Genomic DNA, 21,995 nt, shown 5'->3' on the forward strand with positions numbered 1-21,995 from the left:
TAGGATCCCTCTAGTAATAATATGAAGTTCAGAGGATACAAAGGAAACATCAAATTATCTCATTCTTCAGAAATTTAGTTTTTGTGTAAAGTAAAAGAGACAACATTAAAAGTAAAAACTTTACAGTACAAATTATAAGCCAAAGCCCTATTACTACAGAAAACCTCTTAGAGAGAAGAAAATCTACTATGAAAGTAAGAAGAAGAAGAAGAAAAAAAACAAGCAGAGATTCATCATGGAAAAAACTCAGAGAGCTGCAAGGTCAAGTGCTAAAGGAGCACACATCATGTGACTGAGGGAAGATGTAGCAAGGAATGCAGACATTCCTTGTGCCTCAAGAAGAGAAGGGTATAGTGAGTGCTCCAGGAAAACCGAGCAGTATGAAGGAGGAGGAAGCTCAAACAGCAGAGGGAGGCAGGAGACCCAGCCTTACATGCAGTATGGTGGAAACCCACATTTCCCACAAGGCTTAAAGGCAGTCAAGGATTTAAGACATCTCAATGACTCCAGCATGACAGGAGAGCACTAGAGAAGACACCCACTGCACAGCATACCATCTCTCAGAGCGTGGCAATGAGGTGCCTCCTAGAAAGGCTCCTACCCTTAGGAACCAAACTTCCAACAATCACAAATCAGGGCTCCCTGAGCCACTCTGCCACTGTGGCAAGGACAAGGAGAGAGAGGCCATGAGTCACAGTTGTAAAATGGGGAGAGAGATTCTGTCACAAAAGGTTTAAACAACAAGCAGTGAGAACCTAGGGGAAAACAACAGTCTGATGTCCTGTCCTCAAAAGAATACACAGTAACAGTGTGTCCTTCAGTGTGGATATGTGTGAGTGCTGAGGACAGGGTAGGAAGGTGCTACACCTTCTCAGCCCCTGCATCAGTCCACCAGGATAGAAATCAGTGGACTTTCTTCCTCCCCTACTCCTTTGGGCATTCAGAAATATGCTGGATCTTGGACATCTCCTGTTGAATATCTACTTGATACTCAACTTAGAGGTCCCTGAGTGAGTGTGCCTGCCTAGCCATGCACATCTGCAGCTAATGGGACTGTGGTCCCATTAAAAATAAGCCTGTGGAGTGACAGGCCTGCAACAACAGCATAACCTTAGGTTTCCATGCAAAACTCACTACAGGAGGCCTGCTGGGTCAGCCCCCACCTAACACCTGCTAGTTTCTAGTCATTAAGTGATCTAGAAGTTTCTACTCCAAGGCCCTAGACAACAAAAATGTCTCAAACAATTTCATTTTATTGCATATTTTTCTTGCTCTCATGTAATTTTTTTATTTTTAATTGGTTTTCCTTCTCTTTGATTATATATATATATATATAATATATATATTATATATATATATATATAATTAACAAATCTTCTTTCGTTTCATCCGTTGCTTTATTAATATTGAACACTTTAGAATCTATTATTATTTTGGTCCCTTTCATGTCTATTCACAATGGTAGTGTAGTGCTTGTTCCTAATTGGCTCATACACTATTTCTATATCAGATCTGAAACTACACCATCACAGTGGCTTGTTTTCTCCTCTTTGGACACCACCAGAGACTGAGGCCAGCACCTCAGAGACTCTTGGGAGTGCTTTGTTGCTGAACTACACACCATCCCAGTTTAGGAAAATTGTATGCGACTCCATCCATGACCTAATCTCAGCCAAACTTTTCTAGATATTACAGATAAAGGCTACAATAATTCCCAGCTGACAGTCTAGCTCTAAGAAGGCACAACTAGAGGGAGCCTGGAGTCCTGATCCTAGAAAATAAGTTTAAACAACAGCAGAGAGAAAAATAATCAGAGAAATAGCACCCATGAGGGGTCTAACATGGATAGTTACCATACCCTTTCAGATCACACACTGCTGACTGGTGAAGAGCTAACCAAATTGCGATCTTTCTGTGCTGTGCTCTAAAACATTATATACACACATGAAATATCACCAATATTATAATGTATGCTAATAAGCTCATCAATAATCTAATATATACTAATAAATATATTAAAAAGTATAAGAGAGTCATTCTTTATATTTATACTTCCCTACAGATGTATAAATCTAATCATAGAAAAACAAACACATGAAAAACAAGCCAACATAAAGTCCTTAAAAGTTTGTAACTTCCTACTGGATGACTCCAAAAATATCTAAATGCATGATATGCTAGACAAAGAATTCAAGAGACAGATTTTAAAAAAGACCAATAAATTTATTGAGGATACAAATAAACAGCTGACTGAATTAAGGACGATTACATAGGATACAAAGGAACTGAAAGGAACAAAACGTCATGCTGGAGTTTAAAAGCTCAATGGAATAGAAACCTCAGCTTGATCTTCCTCTGTTGACTGAATCAAGTCATGAAAGATTGCTTAGGCTTAAAGATATAGAGCTTGCTATATTCAGATAAGAGAAACAAGACAAGTAAGCTAGGTAGATAGAACGGGGCTATAAGGCTCAGGTCAAGACACCTGAGGACCCAAATTTGATCTCTAGAATCTATACACACAAATGTAGAAGACAAACAATTGATAAAGCTGTGTTCTGACCTTATGCATGCTATAGCACAACAACCCATACCCACAGATCAAAGATAAACAAGAGTAAAAATAATAATAAAGAGCAGGACATGGAATAGCAGTAGGAGACCAAGCCTCTGAGCATCACTGAAACAGCCCAGCTACTAAGTTACGACTACTAATGTGATGGGCTCGTCCAGGACGTTAAAGGAAGGTAAGGGCCTGATACGATCAAGACACAGTGTGTACATACATGAGATTTTCAAAAGCTAGTAAAAGGAAAAGAGGAGAGGAGGGGAGGGGAGGGGAGGGGAGGGGAGGGGAAGAAAAAAGAAAAGGAAAAGAAAAGAAAAGAAAAGGAAAGAAAAGAAAAGAAAAGAAAAGAAAAGCTATTCAGTAAAACAATATTGGAAAATGTCCCAAATCTCCAAACATCGACATCCCTGTACAGGAATCATTTAGAACCTCAAGTACACATGACCAAGAAAAGAACCACTCCTAAATATATGACAGTTAAGGTGCCACAAAAAAAAAAAAACCCAACAAAGCAAGAATATTAAAAGTTATAAAAAGAAAAACAAAGTACCCAGTAACCCACATTCACAAACCCATCAGCATAACAGCAGATTTCTTAGGAGATTCTAAAGGGCTGGAAAGAATATGTGCAATGAAGGAATTCAAACCCCGAAATTAAATAACCTACCAACCGAGATTATTATATCTAGAATCCACAGATCTAAGGAGAAAGACTTTCTAGGATAAACATACATTGAAAGAATTCAACACCAGTAAAACATCATTATACAGTATCCTTTATAATTCAGAAAAAATGAAAGATTCATGATGTAAAAGCTAACGAACACAGACTATTCCAAACAGCCACAAAGAACATCCAAAGACAAGAGGGACTAATATATTATCTTTTGCTAATAATCCTAAATATAATAGTCCCAATTCTTCTCTTAAAGACAAGGGAGTGGCTAACTGGATTATAAGGCAAGAGCCACAAGTTGGCTGCATGTAAGAAACTCAACCTACCAACAAAGATACACAGACTGAAAGTGAGAACTTAGAAAAATATATAGCCAGCACACAGAATCCTCAGCAAAAAGAGCTACACTCTTATACAGGAAATATTACATTTGAGCTTCAACTGATCAGAAGACACAAAGAATACCACTACATATTTAGAAAGAAAACAATCTACAGGATAAGCAATTAAAAATATATATGCACTGAAAATCTGGTCACTCGATTTTATAAAACAAATACTACGTAAAGAATATAAAAGGAAACCTGGGCTTCAGTATGTTAGTGGATCTGTTAATATCACATTTTCACCAACAGATAGCTCACTGACACCAAAATGAACAAAAACGCAGTTACATTATATTATTTTCAAGTGAACTGAACAATTATGCACAAATTATTCAACAGCTGCAGAATATACATTCTTTCCATTAGCATATAGAACTTTTTCTATAAGTAATGTTTCCAAAATAGCTCATATTTTAGGCTATAAAAAAAGCAACAAAATTACAATTCACTTCCATAGAACATTTCACACTATGGCTACCATATAAAGTCAGCAATGCATTAAAATTAGAAATCATCCAGTCTTTAAAAGTAGGCACCACCTTAAAGTGAAAGGATAGAGAAAAGCCTTTCAGGCACATGAGATCAGAAGAAAGCATGCACTGCCACTCTAACATCTGGCAAACTAGACTTCACACCATAACTAGCAGAGAAGACAGAGAAGGGGATTTTGTTCTAGCTGTGGGATCAATTGATATGGAAAATATGACAATACTACATATATGCATAAACTTTGATGTACATAATTTCATAAAAATCATAGTAATAAAATTAAATACAGATTAACACAAACCCAATAATTTCAGTTATTCAATTATAGCAATTTCAATACCACAATTCTCTCACAGATGTGTGATCTAAATAATAATAAGAAAGACAGAGAGAGAAACCTCAAAATTCAATGACATCTTAAATCAAATAGATACCTGAATACCTAGCAGATACCTGCTATTGGAAGGCCATCTCATACTCATCGTCAGTATAACTAGTTCTGTGAAATTAACTATCCTAACAAAAGCATTTATAGATTAAATACAACTTCAATCAAAATGCCCACAGCACTCTTCACAGATAAATACTATTCCACCTGAATGCTATAAAATATACATTCTACTTAGCAGCATGTAGAAAGTACTCTATAATAGACCCATACTAAAACACAAATCGAACCTTAACAAACACAAAAAAAAAAAAAAAAAAAAAAACAGAATAAAACGAAGCTTCTGGGGCACATGAAGAGCAGGTGTAAGCGGGAGTTTGCATCTCTAGGTGTCTCCACCAACCAGTCATGAAGAGCACAAATGAGTGACTCTATGCTGCAAAGCCAGAGTTTGAAAAAGCAAAGACCAATCAAACCCAAGCTCAGTGAACAGTGAAACAAACAAACAAACAAAAAAAACAAAGCAGAGATTAATAAAATAAAAACAAGGAAAAGAAGACAAAGAACCAATGAAGTTGGTTCTAAGTTCTGGGTCTTTGAAGATATAAGCAAGACTGACGGATTTTTGGCCCAATTAACCAAAGAAACAAAGAGAAGACCAGCATTAACAGACTCAGAAACAAACAGGATAGCATTTAGAGCAAATGCCAAAGAGATTCAGAATATTGTAAAAGAGTAGCTTTAAAACCTGTAATCTATTCATTTGGAAAGTCTAAACAAAATGGATGAATTTAATTTCTCCAAACTACCAAAGCCAAGACTGACCACTTACTATACTTCTCTTGAAAGCAGCACTTGAATCATTTGCTATAGCGAAAGAAATTAAAGAGATACAAAAGAAAAGAAAAAGAATTATCCCTATTGTAGGGATGATACGATATTATACTTAAAAGGGAGATCCAGAAAATTACACCAGAAAAAAAATCTAAAAATAATCAACAATTAAACTTTTAAAAAGATCGGTAGCTTTTCTGTATCATCAACAACAACTTCACTGAGATCATGGGAGTATGTCTATGTATCGTAAGTGGCATCCACAGCCAAGGCATCTTAGAATGAACCTGGCCAAGGAGATGAAAGGCCACCATGGTAATAAGTCCCAACCTCTCAAGTAAGATGCTGAGAAAGGCAGCAGAAGTTGGAAGGCCATCTCATACTCATCGTCAGTATAACTAGTTCTGTGAAATTAACTATCCTACTAAAAGCATTTATAGATTAAATACAATTTCAATCAAAATGCCCACAGCACTCTTCACAGACATAGAAACAAGAAATCCTAAAATTCAAGTAGAAAGGACACCGGATACCAAAGCAATTCTGGGCAAAGGAAGAATTCTGGTATGGTTTCTGTCTGGACTTCAGATATATTATAGAGCTACAGTAATGAAAACAACATGGTACTGACATAAAAGCAACCATGCAAACCAACAGAATGAAATAAAAAAATCCAAAAATGAGTACTTGTAACTATAGTTGAAAAAAATGAAAAAAAAAATACACTGGAGAAAATGCAGCATCTGTAATAAAAGGTTCTGGGAAACTGGATGTCCATTTGCAGAATAAAATTAGACCTGTATCTATCACCCTGCACAGAAATTAGATTCATGTGGATCAAAGACCTAAACTTGAAACCTGAAACACTAAAATTACTACAAGAAACCATGAGCAGTGTATCAGAAAAGACACAGGCATAACAAAGGAATTCTTTTTTTCCTTTTTTATTAGATATATTCTTTATTTATATTTCAAATGTTGTCCCCTTTTCTGGTTCCCCAGATATAACCCCCCACCCCATCCTCCCAAACCCTGCTAACCAATCCACCCACTCACATGTCCCTGTCCTCACATACCCCTATACTGGGGTATCAAGCCTTCTCAGGACAAAGGACCTCTCCTCTCTTTAATGTCCAACAAGGCCATCCTCTGCTACATATGCAGCTGGAGCCATGGGTCCCTCTATGTGTACTCTTTGGTTGGCAGTTTAGTCCCTTGGGAGCTCTGGAGGTACTGGGTAGTTCTTATTATTGTTCCTCCTATGGGGCTGCAAACCCCTTAAGCTCCTTGGGTCCCTTCTCTAGCTCCTACAGCCAGCGGAGGCGGGGGACCCTGTGCTCAGTTCAATGGTTGGCTGAGAGCTTCCCCCTCTGTATTTGTCATGCACTGGCAGAGATTCTCAGGAGACAGCTATATCAGGCTCTTATCAGCAAGAACTTGTTGGCATCAACAATAGTGGCTGGGTTTGGTAACTGTATGGGATAGAGCCCAAGGTGAAGCAGTCTCTGGATGGTCTTTCCTTCAGTCTCTGCTCCACACCTTGTCTCTGTACCAACTCCTGTGGTTATTTTGTTCCCCTTCTCAGAAGAACCTAAGCACCCACACTTTTGTCTTCCTTCTTCTTTAGCTTCAGGTGGTCTGTGAACTGTATCTTGGGTATTCCAAGCTTCTGGGCTAATATCCACTTATCAGTGAGTGCATACCATGAGTGTTCTTTTGTGATTGGGTTACCTCACTCAGGATATTTTCTAGTTCCATTCATTTGCCTAAGACTTTCATGAATTCATTGTTTTTAATCCATTTTGTAAATGTACCACATTTTCTGTATCCATCACTCTGTTGAGGGACATTTGGGTTCTTTGCAGCTTCTGACTATTATAAATAAGACTGCTATGAACATACTGGAGCATGTATCCTTATTATATGTTGAAGAAACTTCTCAGTATATGCCCAGGAGTAGTATAACAGGGTCTTCCAGGAGTACTATGCCCAATTTTCTGAGGAACAGCCAAACTGATTTCTAGAGAGGTTGTACCAGCTTGCAATCCCACCAGCAGTGGAGGAGTGTTCCACTTTCCCCACATCCTCATCAGCACCTGTTTTCACCTGAGTTCTTCATCTTAGCCATTCTGACTTGTGTGAGATATAATCTCAGGATTGTTTTGAATTGCATTTCACTGATGATTAAGAATGTTGAACATTTCTTTAGGTGCTTCTCAGTCATTCGAGTTTCCTCTGTTGAAAATTCTTTGTTTAGCTTTGTACCCCATTTTTAATAGGGTTAATTGGCTCTCCGGAGTCTAACTTCTTGAGTTCTTTGCATACATTGGATATTATCCCTCAATCAGATGTAGGGTTGGAAAAGATCTTTTCCCAATTTGTTGATTACCGCTTTGACATACTGATAGTGTCCTTTGCCTTATAGAAGCTTAGTAAATTTATGAGGTCCCATTTGTCAATTCTTGATCTTAGAGCATAAGCTAGAGGTATTATGTTCAGAAAATTTTCCCATGGCCATGTGCTCAAGGCTCTTCCCCACTTTCTCCTCTATAAAAGTTTCATTGAATCTGGTTTTGTGTAGAGGTCCTTGATCCACTTGGAACTGGCTTTGTACAAAGAGATAGGTGGCTCAATTTGTATTCTTCTGCATGCTAAATGCCAGTTGAACCAGCACCATTTGTTGAAAAGGCTCTTTTTTCCACTGGGTGGTTTTAGCTCCTTTGTCAAAGGTCAAGTGACCATAGGTATGTGGGTTCTTTTCTGGGTCTTTAATTCTATTCCACTGATCTACTTGCCTGTCACTGTACCAATACCATGCAGTATTTATCACTACTGCTCTGTAGAACATATTGTTGTCCAGAAAGCTGATTCCCCCAGAAGTTCTTTTATTGTTGAGAATAGTTTTCACTATCCTGGGTTTTTCATTATTCTAAATGAATTTGAGAATTGCTCTTTCTAATTCTGTGAAGAATTGAGTTGGAATTTTGATGGGTATTGCATTGAATCTGTAGACTGCTTTCACCCAGATGGCCACTTTTACTATATTAATCCTGCCAATCCATGAGCAAGGGGGATTTTTCCATATTCTGAGATCTTCTTTGATTTCTTTCTTCAGAGACTTCAAATTCTTGTCATATAGATCTTTCACTTGTTTAGTTAGTCACACCAAGGTATTTTATATTATTTGTGACTATTGTAAAGGGGGTTGTTTCTCTAATTTCTTTCTCAGTCTTTTATCCTTTGAGTGCAGGAAGGCCACTGATTTGTTTGAGTAAATTTTATATTTGGCCACTTTGCTGAAGTTGTTTATCAGCTGTAGGAGTTCTCTGGTGAAAGTTTTGGGGTCACCTAAGTATACTATCATATCATCTGCAAATAGTGATAATTTGACATCTTCCTTTCCAATTTTTATGCCTTTGACCTCCTTTTATTGTCTAACTACTCTAGCTAGAACTTCAAGTACTATATTGAATAGATATGGAGAAAGAGTGCGGCCTTGTCTAGTCCCTGACTTTAGTGGAATTGCTTCAAGTTTCTTTCCATTTAATTTGATGTTGAGTACTGATTTGCTGTATTGCTTTTACTATGTTTAGGTATGGGCCTTGAATTTCTGATCTTTCAGACTTTTATCATGAAAGGGGTATTGGATTTTGTCAAATGCTTTCTCATGATCTAATGAAATGATCATGTGTTTTTTTTCTTGGAGTTTGTTTATGTAGTGGATTACATTGATGAATCTCCTTATATTGAACCATCCCTGCATCCCTGGGATGAAGACTATCTGATCATGATGGATGATCGTTTTGATGTGTTCTTAGATTCTGTTTGCAAAGATTTTATTGAGTATTTTTGCATTGATATTCACAAGCAAAATTGGTCTTAAGTTCTCCTTTGTAAGGTCTTTGGTTTAGGTGTGAGAGCAATTGTGGCTTCATAGAACGAATTGGGTAGTGTTCCTTCCATTTCTATTTTGTGGAATAGTTTAGAGAATATTGGTATTAGGTCTTCTTTGAAGGTCTGATAGAACTCACCACTAAACCCATCTGGTCCTGGGCTTTTCTTGGTTGGGAGACTATTGACAACTGCTTCTATTTCATTAGGGGCTATGGGACTGTTTGGATCGTTTATGTGATCCTGATATAACTTTGGTACCTGATATCTGTCTATAAAAGTGTCCTTTCCTCCAGATTTTCCAGTTTTGTTGAGTAGAGCCTTCTGTATTAATATCTGATGTTTTCTTTTTTATTTCCTCAGTTTCTGTTGTTATTTCTCCCTTTTCATTTCTTATTTTGTTAATTTGGACACTGTCTCTGTGCCTCTGGTTAGTCTGGTTAAGGGTTTATCCATCTTGTTGATTTTCTCAAAGAAACAATCCCTAGAGAGGTTGATTCTTTGTATAGTTTTTTGTTTGTTTGTTTCTACTTGGTTGATTTCAGCCCTGAGTTTGATTATTTCCTCATCTACTCCTCTTGGGTGTATTTGCTTCTTTTTTCTTCTAGAGTATTCAGATGTGCTGCCAAGCTGCTAGTGTATGCTCTCTCCAGTTTCTTTTTGGGGGGCATTGAGAACTATGAGCTTTCCTCTTAGGACTGCTTTCATTGTGTCCCAAAGGCGTGGGTATGTTGTGGCTTCATTTGCATTAAATTCTAAAAAGGCTTCATTTCTTCCTTGACCCAGGTATCATTGAGTAGAGTGCTGTTCAGCTTTCATGTGAATGTGGGCTTTCTGTGGTTTTTGTTGCTATTGAAGACCAGCTTTAATTCGTAGTGATCTGATAGGAAGCATGGGATCATTTCAACCTTCTCTAAGGTAGTGTTTATCTTTTATACTGAGGTGTGTTTCCGGCCTGTTTACGTATCCAGTCTACTAGTCTATGTCTTTCTATTGGGGAATTGAGTGCATTGATGCTGAGAGATATTAAGAAATAGTGATTGTTGCTTCCTGTTATTTTTGACATTATTTTTTGTTTGTGTGGCTATCTTTTCAGTTTATTGAAAGATTACTTTCTTGCTTTTTCTAGAATGTATCTTCCCTCCTTGTGTGAGCATTTTCCATCTATTATTCTTTGTAGAGCTGGATTTGTGGAAAGATATTGTGTAAATTTGGTTTTGTCATAGAATATCTTGTTTTCTCCATCTATGGAAATTGAGAGTTCTGCTGTATATAGTAGTAGTCTGGGCTGGCATTTGTGTTCTCTTAGGGTCTGTAAGATCTGCCCAGGATCTTCTAGCTTTCATAGACTCCAGTGAGAAGTCTGGTGTAATTCTGATAGGTCTGCCTTTATATGTTACCTGACCTTTTACCCTTACTGCTTTTAATATTCTTTGTTTAGTACATTTGATTATTATGTGACAGGAGGAATTTCTTTTCTGGTCCAGTCTATTTGGAGTTCTGTAGACTTCTTATATGTTCATGGGAATCTCTTTCTTTAGGTTAGGGAAGTTTTCTTCTATAATTTTGGTGAAGATATTTATTGGCCCTTTAAGTTGGTAATTTTCACTTTCTTCTATACCTATTATCCTTCAGTTTGGTCCCCTCATTGTGTCATGGATTTCCTGGATGTTCTGGGTTAGGAGCTTTTTGCATTTTGCATTTTCTTTGACTGTTGGGTCAATGTTTTCTAGGGTATCTTTTGCACCTGAAATTTGCTCTTCTATCTCTTATATTCTGTTATTGACTCCTGATTTCTTTTCTAGGTTTTATATTTTTCTATCTCCAGAGTCGTCTCCCTTTATGATTTCTTTACTGTTTCTACATCAAGTTTTAGATCCTGTATGGTTTTGTTCAATTCCTTCACCTGTTTGTGTTTTCCTATAATTCTTTAAGGGTATTTTGTGTTTCCTCTAAGGGTCTAAGGGCTTCTACCTGTTTATATCTGTTCTCTTGTATTTCTTTAAGGGAGTTATTTATGCCCTTCCTGAAGTCCTCTATCATCATTATGAGTTGTGATTTTAAATCAGAGTCTTGCTTTTCTGGTGTGTTGGGATAACCCAGGCTTGCTATTGTGGAAGAACTGGGTTCTGATGATACCAAGTAGCCTTAGTTTCTGTTGCTGTGTTCTTGTGCTTACCTTTCGCCATCTGATTATCTCTGGTGTTAGCTGATCTTGCTGTCTTTGACTGTGGCTTGTCTGTCCTGCAATCCTGTGTGCGGTACTCCTGGGAGACCAGTTCTCTCCATGAGGAATTTAGGTATGGAAAGCTGTGGTATAGGGTCAGCTCTGTGCTCACAGGTATATAGGCACTCTTGGGACACCAGCTCTCTCCTGGTGATATTTGTGTATATAGCTCTGTGTTCCCAGACAGAAATTGGAAGCCTTCAGTCCCAGGCCACCCTGGGTTCCTGTGTCTTGAGGGTTCCTCAAAAATTCTTGAGAATTCTACTGAGCAGCTGGGGTGTTCCTATCTATACTCAGAGGCCTGTCCACACTCCTGGGAGGCTAACTGTCTCCTTGTGCTAACTGGTTATGGAGCCCTGTGGCAGAGGATCTTCTCCAGTAGCAGACAGAAACTAGAAGGCCAGCAAAGACTTTCTAAATGATAAACCATTAGCCAGGGCATTAAGGCCAACCACTGACCGGTGGGACCTCATAAAACAAAACGCTTCTTACACCTAAGGAAGAGAATCTTTGAAAGCTATACATCTCACGGATGTTAATATCCAGAGTATACAAAGAACTCAAAAAACACAGTTAACCCAAGACACAACTCACATATCAAATCATTCCCAAGAAGAAGAAAGGAGAGGGACCTGGTTCTGGAAAGGCTTGATGCAGCAATGTAGGGGATTACCAGGACAGAGAAGTGGGAGGGGGTTGATTGTGGAATGGGTGGGAGGGAAGAGGGCTTATGGGACTTATGGGGAGGGGGGAACTGGGAAAGGGGAACTCATTTGGAATATAAACAAAGAATATAGAAAAATTAAAAAAAAAAAACACAGTTAAGGAAATAAATGACCCAGCTTTACAACCAAAAAAAAAAAAAAAAAAAAAAACTTAAAAAACATCATTAGCACTAAACACAGAGTAATTACTAAAAGAAATAAAAGTAGCTATAAAAAACATCCTAAAAATTATTCATTATTCACAGCAATTAGAGTAATGTGAATTAAAGTAACTTTGATACTTCATCTTACCCCGGTCAGAACAGGGAGGAAAAACCAAACATCTGAGAACAAAGGCAGTAGGGCTGTGGAGAAAGAGGTGCCCTCATTCACCTTCAGTGGGATGCAAGTAAGTGCAGACATTATGCAAATCACATGGAAAAGCGAAAAGAAGTTACCACACGACCCAGCTATACCACTCCTTGGCATATGCCCAAAGGACTTGACGTCATACTTCAGATATTTGTTCAGCAATGCTCATAGCTGCCCTACTCACAAAAGTCAGGGAACCTAAATGTCCTCCAACCAACCAACAATGGATAATACAACTGTGATTTCACACACACACACACACACACATACACACACACTAGACTATTATCCAGTTGTAAAGAAAAATGAAATTTGTGAGTAAACAGAAAGGGTCTAGAAAAGGTTATATTGAGTGGCAAAAGCCAGAAAGACAGACAGCATATGTTCTCTCATATCTGCAGTTCCTAGCTCCAAATCCTCAGATGTGGGTATCCAACATGGAGAAACCATAGAAGCCAGTACAGTATAAAGGGACTACTGGTAGGGAGGAGAAGAGCAAGACATAAGTGAAATGGAGAATAACAAGGAGGAACTCCAACTGGGAAGAGTGAGGGAAAAGGACAGGTGAGGGCCAAACACCACCAAGGTTGGTAGGTTAGCACAGTCCAAGTGACTCCTCAAACAATACAGGAGGATATCAATGTAATTGTAGATGCCTTTCATGGGTTAGGAGTACGCTGCTACTGAGGACGACAGCATACACTTAAGACACAGAACTCAGTTATTAGAACTGGATCTGACCAGAAAGCCCTTTTCCTGCAGTCTAGCTTCCATGGTTCCACACACATTATGCGGCTGCATGGGCAGGAAGCAAATGCTCCCACCCAGACGAAACACCTACGATCCAGGACAATGACCTGCACAGCAAGAAATGCATAAAGGTGCATAAGGTGCAGTCATGTGTCTGCCAAAGTTGTCCTGTTGGGCTTAAATCCCACCTAATGGACCTTACAAAACAGTCTACTGTCACCACTAATGATAAGCAGGGGATGAGAACTAGCCTCCCCTAGGGGACAGCCCTCTTACTGGTTATCTAATGCTAAGTAATCAGCCTTGAAAATATATACACATCAGCAACAAACTAGAACTCAGCATCTTTTATTTAACATATATTTATGTATACACACACATGCACATATATAACAATAATAAAGAAAAAGAGGCTATTATATTAAGGAGATGGCATAGGGACGGTTCAAGGAAAGGTAGCAGGGAGGAGCTGAAGAGAGGAAAAGGAAAGGGAATGTGATGTAATTCTATTTCAATTTAAAACATACTTCATGTATATTAAGTGGAAAGTCTAAAGAGATGGCTCAACAGGTCAGAGCAGTGGCTGCTCTTGCAAAGGACCTGGGTTCAATTCCCAGACCTGTACAGCAGTTCACAATTGTCTATTAATCTAGTTTGAGGAGATCAAACACCTCACATAGAAAAGAATAGGCAAGATATCAACACACATCAAATAAAAATAAATAATCTTTCAATAAGGATACCTAAAGATGATCTTAATTTACATCAAAATAATTTAAAATAAGTTTTATATATTCTAGAATGATATATAAAACTTTTTTGTAGATTATTTCTGGAAGGTAGTAAGAGGGATGTTTACAAAAAGAAGAAAAAAATCTGACTTTGATATGTATCCTCTTGTAAGATAGCATAAATTTTTATTATCTATATGTATTAATTGCATTTTTCTAGTTATACAGGGGCTTGAACCCAGGGATTTTGTAGTGAAGGGGAAAAGGAATGTAATAAAAGATTTGTGTCATGATAATAAAGCCCTCCATAAAATCCTATAATGCTACAATTACATTTTAAAGGAATATCAGAAAATGTTATTTAAGCCAACATAACCCTTCTTCCCTTTGGAAAGCAAAGACTCCAAAGTCACAATTAAAGTAATAGTATTGAAATTTAATGTCAGAAACTAAAAAATAAAAGTAATTTGATTGGTCATTTATACTTTTCTAAAAATTTTGTCCAAGAATGTTCTTAAAAGTAAAATGGTGATAGTGGTAAAAGGTATTGTCATGTAACTTCTAACAAGTTGTCATCTACAGCAAATATTTTGGAACTGAGTATCTTTTCTTGCAAGTAAACATTTAAACACTGTCCAGTTGCACTAGGGTATAGCTTGGTGGTGGAGTGACAGCTTAGCATGGATGTGTGCACATACACATTCCTAAATATAAGCCACTCAGTCCGTTGACTGTTACTTGGCACGGGACAAACAACCGTGCTCTTCCCTGGGGGCAGCTCCCCTGCTCCCAGCCCCCAGCTTCCCTCAGTTGCCTATACTTCTTCTGTCCAGTTGAGTCCTGGTAGACTGTCTAGTTTTTCATGCCACCAGTGTCACAAGATGGTTCCTGGTCAACCAAGCAGTTACAACCTTCTAGTGAATACATTTAATCAAACTCAACCAAATCTACTTCCAACCCAACAAATCCAACTATTTCTTTTAGACAATTTGTTTCCTCAAACTGTCCCTCTAACATCTGCCTAAAAATTCTTTTACTTCCCCCCAAAGTTTCAAGTCAGCATTTCAAAGGTACTTCGTGAACACAGCCTGACATTTTAGTTGCTTCCAACTAGAGACGTAATGTAATATTCTGCCATCTAAGTCATAAATGACATAGTCCATAGTACCAAAATCAGTCATCTGAAATCCATTTTCTCTTCTTATTTTGACACTAACAGGCATGAATTGATAACAAAAATAAAATGCTATAGGCAAGTAGCATAAGCAGCAGTCAAAATGCTACTGTGATTGTGTAGTGACAAGCAGCAGAGGTCATCTATGCTGGCTGTCACAGCACAAGTACCTGACTGTAGCTCTGAAATCACCCAAAGATGACAAGTCTCACGTGATATTTATATTCCACAAAAGACGGTGCTTTTGATATTTTCAACATTTTAAAATATTAATAAAACATTTTAAAATATTAATGTTAATGCTAAGATTAAAAATTCAGGAGACAGCAGGTGTTGGAGAGGGTGTGGAGAAAGAGGAACACTCTTCCACTGCTGGTGGGGTTGCAAATTGGTACAACCACTCTGGAAATCAGTCTGGCGGTTCCTCCGAAAACTGGACACCTCACTTCCAGAAGATCCTGCTATACCACTCCTGGGCATATACCCAGAGCATTCCCCACCATGTAATAAGGATACATGCTCTACTATGCTCATAGCAGCCCTATTTATAATTGCCAGATGCTGGAAAGAACCCAGGTATCCCTCAACAGAAGAGTGGATGCAAAAAATGTGGTATATCTACACAATGGAGTACTATTCAGCCATTAGAAACAATGAATTCATGAAATTCTTAGGCAAATGGATGGAGCTAGAGAACATCATACTAAGTGAGGTAACCCAGACTCAAAAGGTGAATCATGGTATGCACTCACTAATAAGTGGATATTAACCTAGAGACCTGGAATACCCAAAACATAATCTACACATCAAATGAGGTACAAGAAGAAAGGAGGAGTGGCCCCTTGTTCTGGAAAGACTCAGTGAAACAGTATTCAGCAAAACCATAACGGGGAAGTGGGAAGGGGTGGGTGGGAGGACGGGGGGGGGGGGGGGGGGGGGAGAAGGGAGTTCAGAGGACTTTCGGGGAGTGGGGGGGGGGGGCTAGGAAAGGGGAAATCATTTGAAATGTAAATAAAAAATATATCGAATAAAAAAGAAAAAAGATAAAAAAATAATAAAATATTAATGTCATTCTTCGTTTATGGGCTGTAAAAAAAAACAGGCAGCAAAATGGATTTGATTCTCAAGTTCTATAAATAGATTGCTAACTTGGACTCTACAAGATCCAAAACAATTATCTTTCTTCATAGAGAATTACTGTTACTCATTGAAGAGAATATACCTATGTTCCATTATAAAAGTTAAATTGATTCTTATTTCTCCTAAAAATTTATTGGAAAATACAAAGCCTTGAGATGAGATGTTACTTAAACATCACAAGATTTAGCATTTTATAGAATATTATAGAACTTTAATATGGCATATTGATAGGTGCTGGCATACTAAGGAGAATTCACTAAAGATCAGAAAATATTACCAAAAAATAAAATGTCTTAACCATACTGCTGACATTCAGAATCACTTGTGGATATGTATATAAATGTTCACATTGTTTAGAATCACTTCTAATCTAATTTGCTACAAACAACTATGTCTTCCCTCTCTGGTCAGAGGTAATGCTATGTGAGAGAGTAAGCAAGACTATCTTCAAGCTCCTGCCTCGACTTCCCTCAGTGATGGGCCATAACCTGTACATATTAACCTAAACAAACCCTCCTTTACTCAGAGTTGCTGTCAGTTGGGGTATTTGTCACAGCTACAGAAAGCAAACTAGAACAGTGGTAAAATTCTTTCCACAGTACCTGAGTCCTTAATTTGACCCCTGTCACTGCAAATCCACACAAACTTGCATGTGTCTATCTTCAACTCATATCCTACATAAATAATGCTCAATGAAATGTAGATAAAGTTTTAACTAACAAAGATATAAGCAATTAAATCTACCACAGACTTATTATCTTTAATTCATTGGGTATAGAGAAGGCCAGTGCTTTATCACGAAATGAATAATGATTTGTTGAGATAATGATTCTAATTATATTCTGAAAATAAATAAAGTATTTGGCCACAAAATCTTTGCACATAAGCACAGATAGTTATTTTTAATATTACCATACTATATTCTAGCATTTATATTTTCATTGTATTTGCTATTCATTAAAATGAATGATCAATTTTATTGCTAACTTGAGACTACTAATCATATAACTTTAAATATACCATAAAAGACTTTGATGAATAAATAAGGTACTCAGGAAAAGATAGTGATGACAAATCTCAGGAGGCATGCACGCTTTGCTAACATACAGCATGTGAATTAGGAAATGGGATGCCATGCCACAGGAACTTCTACCAACTGTCTCCGCAGCAAGCACTGACCCTCACGCACATGTCAACACTACTGAAGTTTCCACCAGAAATTCTTTCTTCTAAAATGCTGTTCTAGACATGACAGATGCTTAGCTACATTCCTGCCTAACATTCCAATCTGTCAAATGTCCCTGGAGGACAAAATCAGCCCAGATAAGAACTACTAGTTTATAGGTGGCTAAGACTAAAAATATCTGTGGCCAAATCAAGCCAGAGACTCAAATAGAGGACAAGAACAATCTGTGAAACAGCCAAGCTGCTGTTAAAAAGGCTTCTCTAACATAGGAGACCCTCTGCCTTCAACTCCCCTCATCACTGATGCAGAGGACATCCATACATTGAGTTCACTCAACAGTAATCAATCCTCTGTGATTCATGAGGCTTCATCACAAATAGGGGTTTGGAAGAGCATGTGTTAGTGCCTTTAATGCTATGGCCCCCTTTAAATATTTCAACCCTTTCTAAGAACTAATCGTATAATCCTCTCCTAATAGATTACCTGTACCTATAGCATTGCTGAATAATAAATTATATTTAGAAGAACTTGTGTCTGAGCCATTAAAGGAAAAAATTGAACAAGTAAAATAATATACCATGCCCAAATACTGACAAGAAATGAATAAATACTTTCTACCTTTAACTCCAACACAAGGATAAACACATAATAATGCTTATCTATAAAGGTTTTGAATCCCTGAACAAAATCGTGAGATAAACACATCCTTCCTCATGTTTTCACAAGTCAAAAAGTACTTTTAATCGCCTTTACTGTTTGAACAGGACTAAAAAAAAGTTAGGATCTCTCAAAACCCCACCAAATTTATACACACAGTCTTGCTCCACGAGAAAATAATCCAATCAAGAGTAAGACTGTAAGCTAATGCTGTGATAGCAATGACTCCTACCACTCAAGTTCAATGTCCACAATTCCAAAATGGCTCTGCCACTAAGTACTGACAATAACACAAAATTAAAAGTATATATAAAAATTTTAAAGGATAAATATTATTATCATATACCAGCAGCCAGTGGGAAAATTCGCGCAACATCACAGAAAATTTCAGATTTTTAAAATTAATGATAATGGTAAGGAAACATATATTTCCAAAAATGTGTCACCTGGGAGCTGAGCCGGCTTCATGGGTAAAGCATGAGCACTGGCTGTTTGTAGCACATGAGGCCTGAGTTCCATCACAAGCATCCACATGAAGAAGCCCACAGGACTGCACAGCCTACATTCCCAGCATTGAAAGCAACGACAGGTGAATTCCCAAAGGACAACCAGCAAGCCTGGCTTCATCAGTAAGCTTCCAGTTCAGTGAGAGACTCTGTCTTAGGACAGTAAGGATCATAGCATTTTAGGAACACGCACAAGGGCTTGCTCTGGCCTCTGCATAGAAATGGACCCCACTCCGTACATATACAGCATACAACACATATAAACATACAGGCACACAACATATACACAAGAAATAGATCAATCTGACAAAGCTTACTTTTTATTACTTGCAAAAATTGAAGAATTTAATGTCGATGAAATACAATAACCATAGGCAATGATAAGACTCATTTTACACTGTTATGATTTTCTAAGTACTTACATTACTTGCAAACTGTCTGCTGTTAAATTATTCCACATGATCTCATTAGCTTGAAGATTTTCATTTTCTTCTAATAGGGAAGTATCAAATTCGATTTCTTGTTCTTTAGCAGCTGTTGTTCTAGTAAAGCATGCCAAATAATTCTAATCAATAATAGTATAGTATCATAATCTATCTCAGTACATTCTAAAGGCAAAATATTTACTATTACTCAAAATTATGCTAACAAAGCAAACATAGCAGTATAATTTAGAAAAAGGCCCAGGCATTTGTGAAGGACCCAGGCCTGCGGCCTGCAGCCTGGTCTCTTCACTTGTATGACACACGCACACCTTACTCATCCCTATCATCATTTTTAAAGTATAAAACAAGATGCATGCATGGGATAGTAATTGGTGACTGAGAAAAATTAATACACATGTAAGCTCTTAGTATTATTTATGTAAGTGTTAATAAATACAATTTCATAGGCTAAATATAAATTTAAACAATTACATATCAATTGAAAAAATCTTAAATATAGTTTTATAAATTATCAAGCTTAAGACAGTCTGCAATAATAAATGAAAATAAACTCATAAAATTAACTCAGCTATAATATGAATATTTTATGTTTATTAAATACTCTATTGTAAAAATATTATATTCATAAATAGCATAAAAGGAAGGAAAATGCCATACCTGTGAACATCTATGAAATTATTATATTCGGTGCTAGGATCTATCTGTTCAACAGACATCTGAATCTCTTTATGGACATTCACTATTTCCTCTGTAACGAGGCTAGTAATCTGGCTATATTCATCAAATATACCTTTTCTGAAAGGCAAAAGTAAAATTTTACATTTTAATGTTTTATTAAGAGACACAGACTCAGAAAGCATTTAGAACAATAAGCACAGAAAATGCAGTATCAGCATTTCAAACACCATCTTATTTCATATAACAGGGCATGAGGGGTTATGCAATTATGCAGTAATTTAAACATAACATTACCAATTTAAATTTGTATTTGGGATGTCCAAGAGGTAGGGCCGGGCAGTATTACTTATTTTCTATTCCTTACTATTTTTACAGAAACACTTTTGAGTCTTTTGCTTGTTCTGCTTTGTTTTGTTGTTCAACACAGGGATTCTGTTTCTTTTCTAGTATGTGACACTCCGCAGATGCTGCACTGCCCTCTTAGTCCTGGGGATACCAGTATTACTTAGGTCAACTTTCTATGACATGGCACTCCTCAAATGTCCTGTTCCTCTCTCAGTCCTGGGGATGTAGGGATTATGTAGATAAGTTTCAACTTTGGTGGCATCTGCTCTTCTCCTGAACTCCAGTGTGTATCAAAATCATCAAGGTTATTGCTTGGTCTAACTGAAGAAAAAGGAAAAGAATTCTGCCATACTGACTAGATCCCTTATTTTAAGGGTTGTGATTTATAATATTTGATTATTACTGCCTCCAAAGCAAGTGTGGGCAAATAAGACTATTCTGTATATAGCTATATAAATAAAAAGCAGGGTTGTCTGTTTCTGTTTCTATTTCTAGAATAACTATTTTTGAGTCAAAAATCATTCACAAACACCAAGCAGTATGCTTTTATATATACCAGAACTTCGATGAACATGAGTGGATTTTAATCTCGTAGAGGAAAAGAACAAGAAGCTTGAAATGAACTTCCAGAAAGTTCTCCCCTTGAGGCTTCTGAAATCGAGTTTAAACACCCAGCTCCCTGGAGGCAGGTCTTCACATACACACAGAGCTGCCTGGAGTGGCAGTCAATACCACACACCTTTGTACAGAGGTCTGCTCCCCCCACCCCGTCCCCCCACCCCACATGCTAGGGGCTGAGCACAGCTGAAGGGAACTAGAAGGTAAGCGACTCTGAGGTGCCCAGGGGTCTCAGCACTAACGAGGCTTCTGAAGCAAATGTCTAACTGTGGGAGAAGTGCTGGGTCGTGTTTTGCAGGGATCTAATGATAAACAGGAAATGTGTCTTACAGTGCTTTTATCATCTCTTCTTGCATCTTCTGCACAGAGTCCAGCAGCAGAGGAAGTGTGGTATCATAGTACTGGCTCTGATGGAGCTGCGCACCCTTCAGGGCCAGCACATACTGATTGTGCAGAATGTGAAGCTTCATTGTAGCCTTGTCATAGCGCTCCTTGGCCTTTTCTGTTTCCTTCCCTGAGGAAAACATTGAAGACAGCAGGGAGATAAGTGTTAACATTACTACAAGCAGTCCATACTGTACTGTTACATTATTTGTCAAATTCCATGGAGAATCAAGTCTGCTGACTGTGTACTATGTGCAGAGTGCTACACCAAGCCCTGGAGGTCAGTGCTCAGCACAGAAGTTCCCATGCAGTAGGTGCTGGGTAAATCAAAGTCAGAACACGTAAGTACACATGTACAATCCTTCTTGTCTCCAAAGGAGCTTACAGCAAACTGGAAAAGCTGCTCACATGAGACTGCAGAAGCAGGAGAGTGTGCAAACATCAATATTTAAGCCTGTTTCTAGCAATAAAGACAAGAATGATCCGATGACACTTTGAGATAACCTAAAAGATGCACATATACATTAAAGAGTAACAAAGATGAGGAACAAGGCTGTGTTGACAGCCTTGCTCATGGTGAGTATTACCAAGGGGACACTTCTGTGCTAGGGGACAGGGGCCCTTGAGGAGGAGCATGGTCAAATGGAGTGCTGAAGAAAACTTAGAAAGAAAAACCATGTTACCAAGGGAGGCAAGAGAGAAGGGAAAGTTCAAGACATGAAGAAAGACATTTTTGGAGGTAGGACAACTCAAACTTGCCAATCAAGCACAGAAAATTAATGTGAAAGATATCTGAGAGATACTGCTAATGCCATCAATAAAAAACTTCTTGCATATGCCTTTA

The 21,995-nt window shown here is 37.8% G+C and overlaps 1 protein-coding gene across 5 annotated transcripts in view; it reads right to left on the bottom strand.

The window, feature by feature from the left end:
- Fer (FER tyrosine kinase) overlaps positions 1 to 21,995 on the bottom strand; it is a 306,510-nt gene that overhangs the window by 214,324 nt on the left and 70,191 nt on the right. For all 5 annotated transcript variants that reach the window (XR_007979418.1, XM_052192262.1, XM_052192260.1 and 2 more), the window contains 3 exons: positions 21,098 to 21,281; positions 19,784 to 19,921; positions 19,103 to 19,222 (listed from right to left, as the gene is read on the bottom strand). Coding sequence is in view for 4 of the 5 variants with exons in the window: in XM_052192262.1 (XP_052048222.1) it covers positions 19,103 to 19,222; positions 19,784 to 19,921; positions 21,098 to 21,281 (442 nt within the window). In the remaining variant the exon portion in view is untranslated. The remainder of the gene's footprint in view (positions 1 to 19,102; positions 19,223 to 19,783; positions 19,922 to 21,097; positions 21,282 to 21,995) is intronic.

This window comes from Apodemus sylvaticus, chromosome 9 (assembly GCF_947179515.1).
Source record: "Apodemus sylvaticus chromosome 9, mApoSyl1.1, whole genome shotgun sequence".
Classification (NCBI taxonomy): Eukaryota; Metazoa; Chordata; class Mammalia; order Rodentia; family Muridae; genus Apodemus; species Apodemus sylvaticus.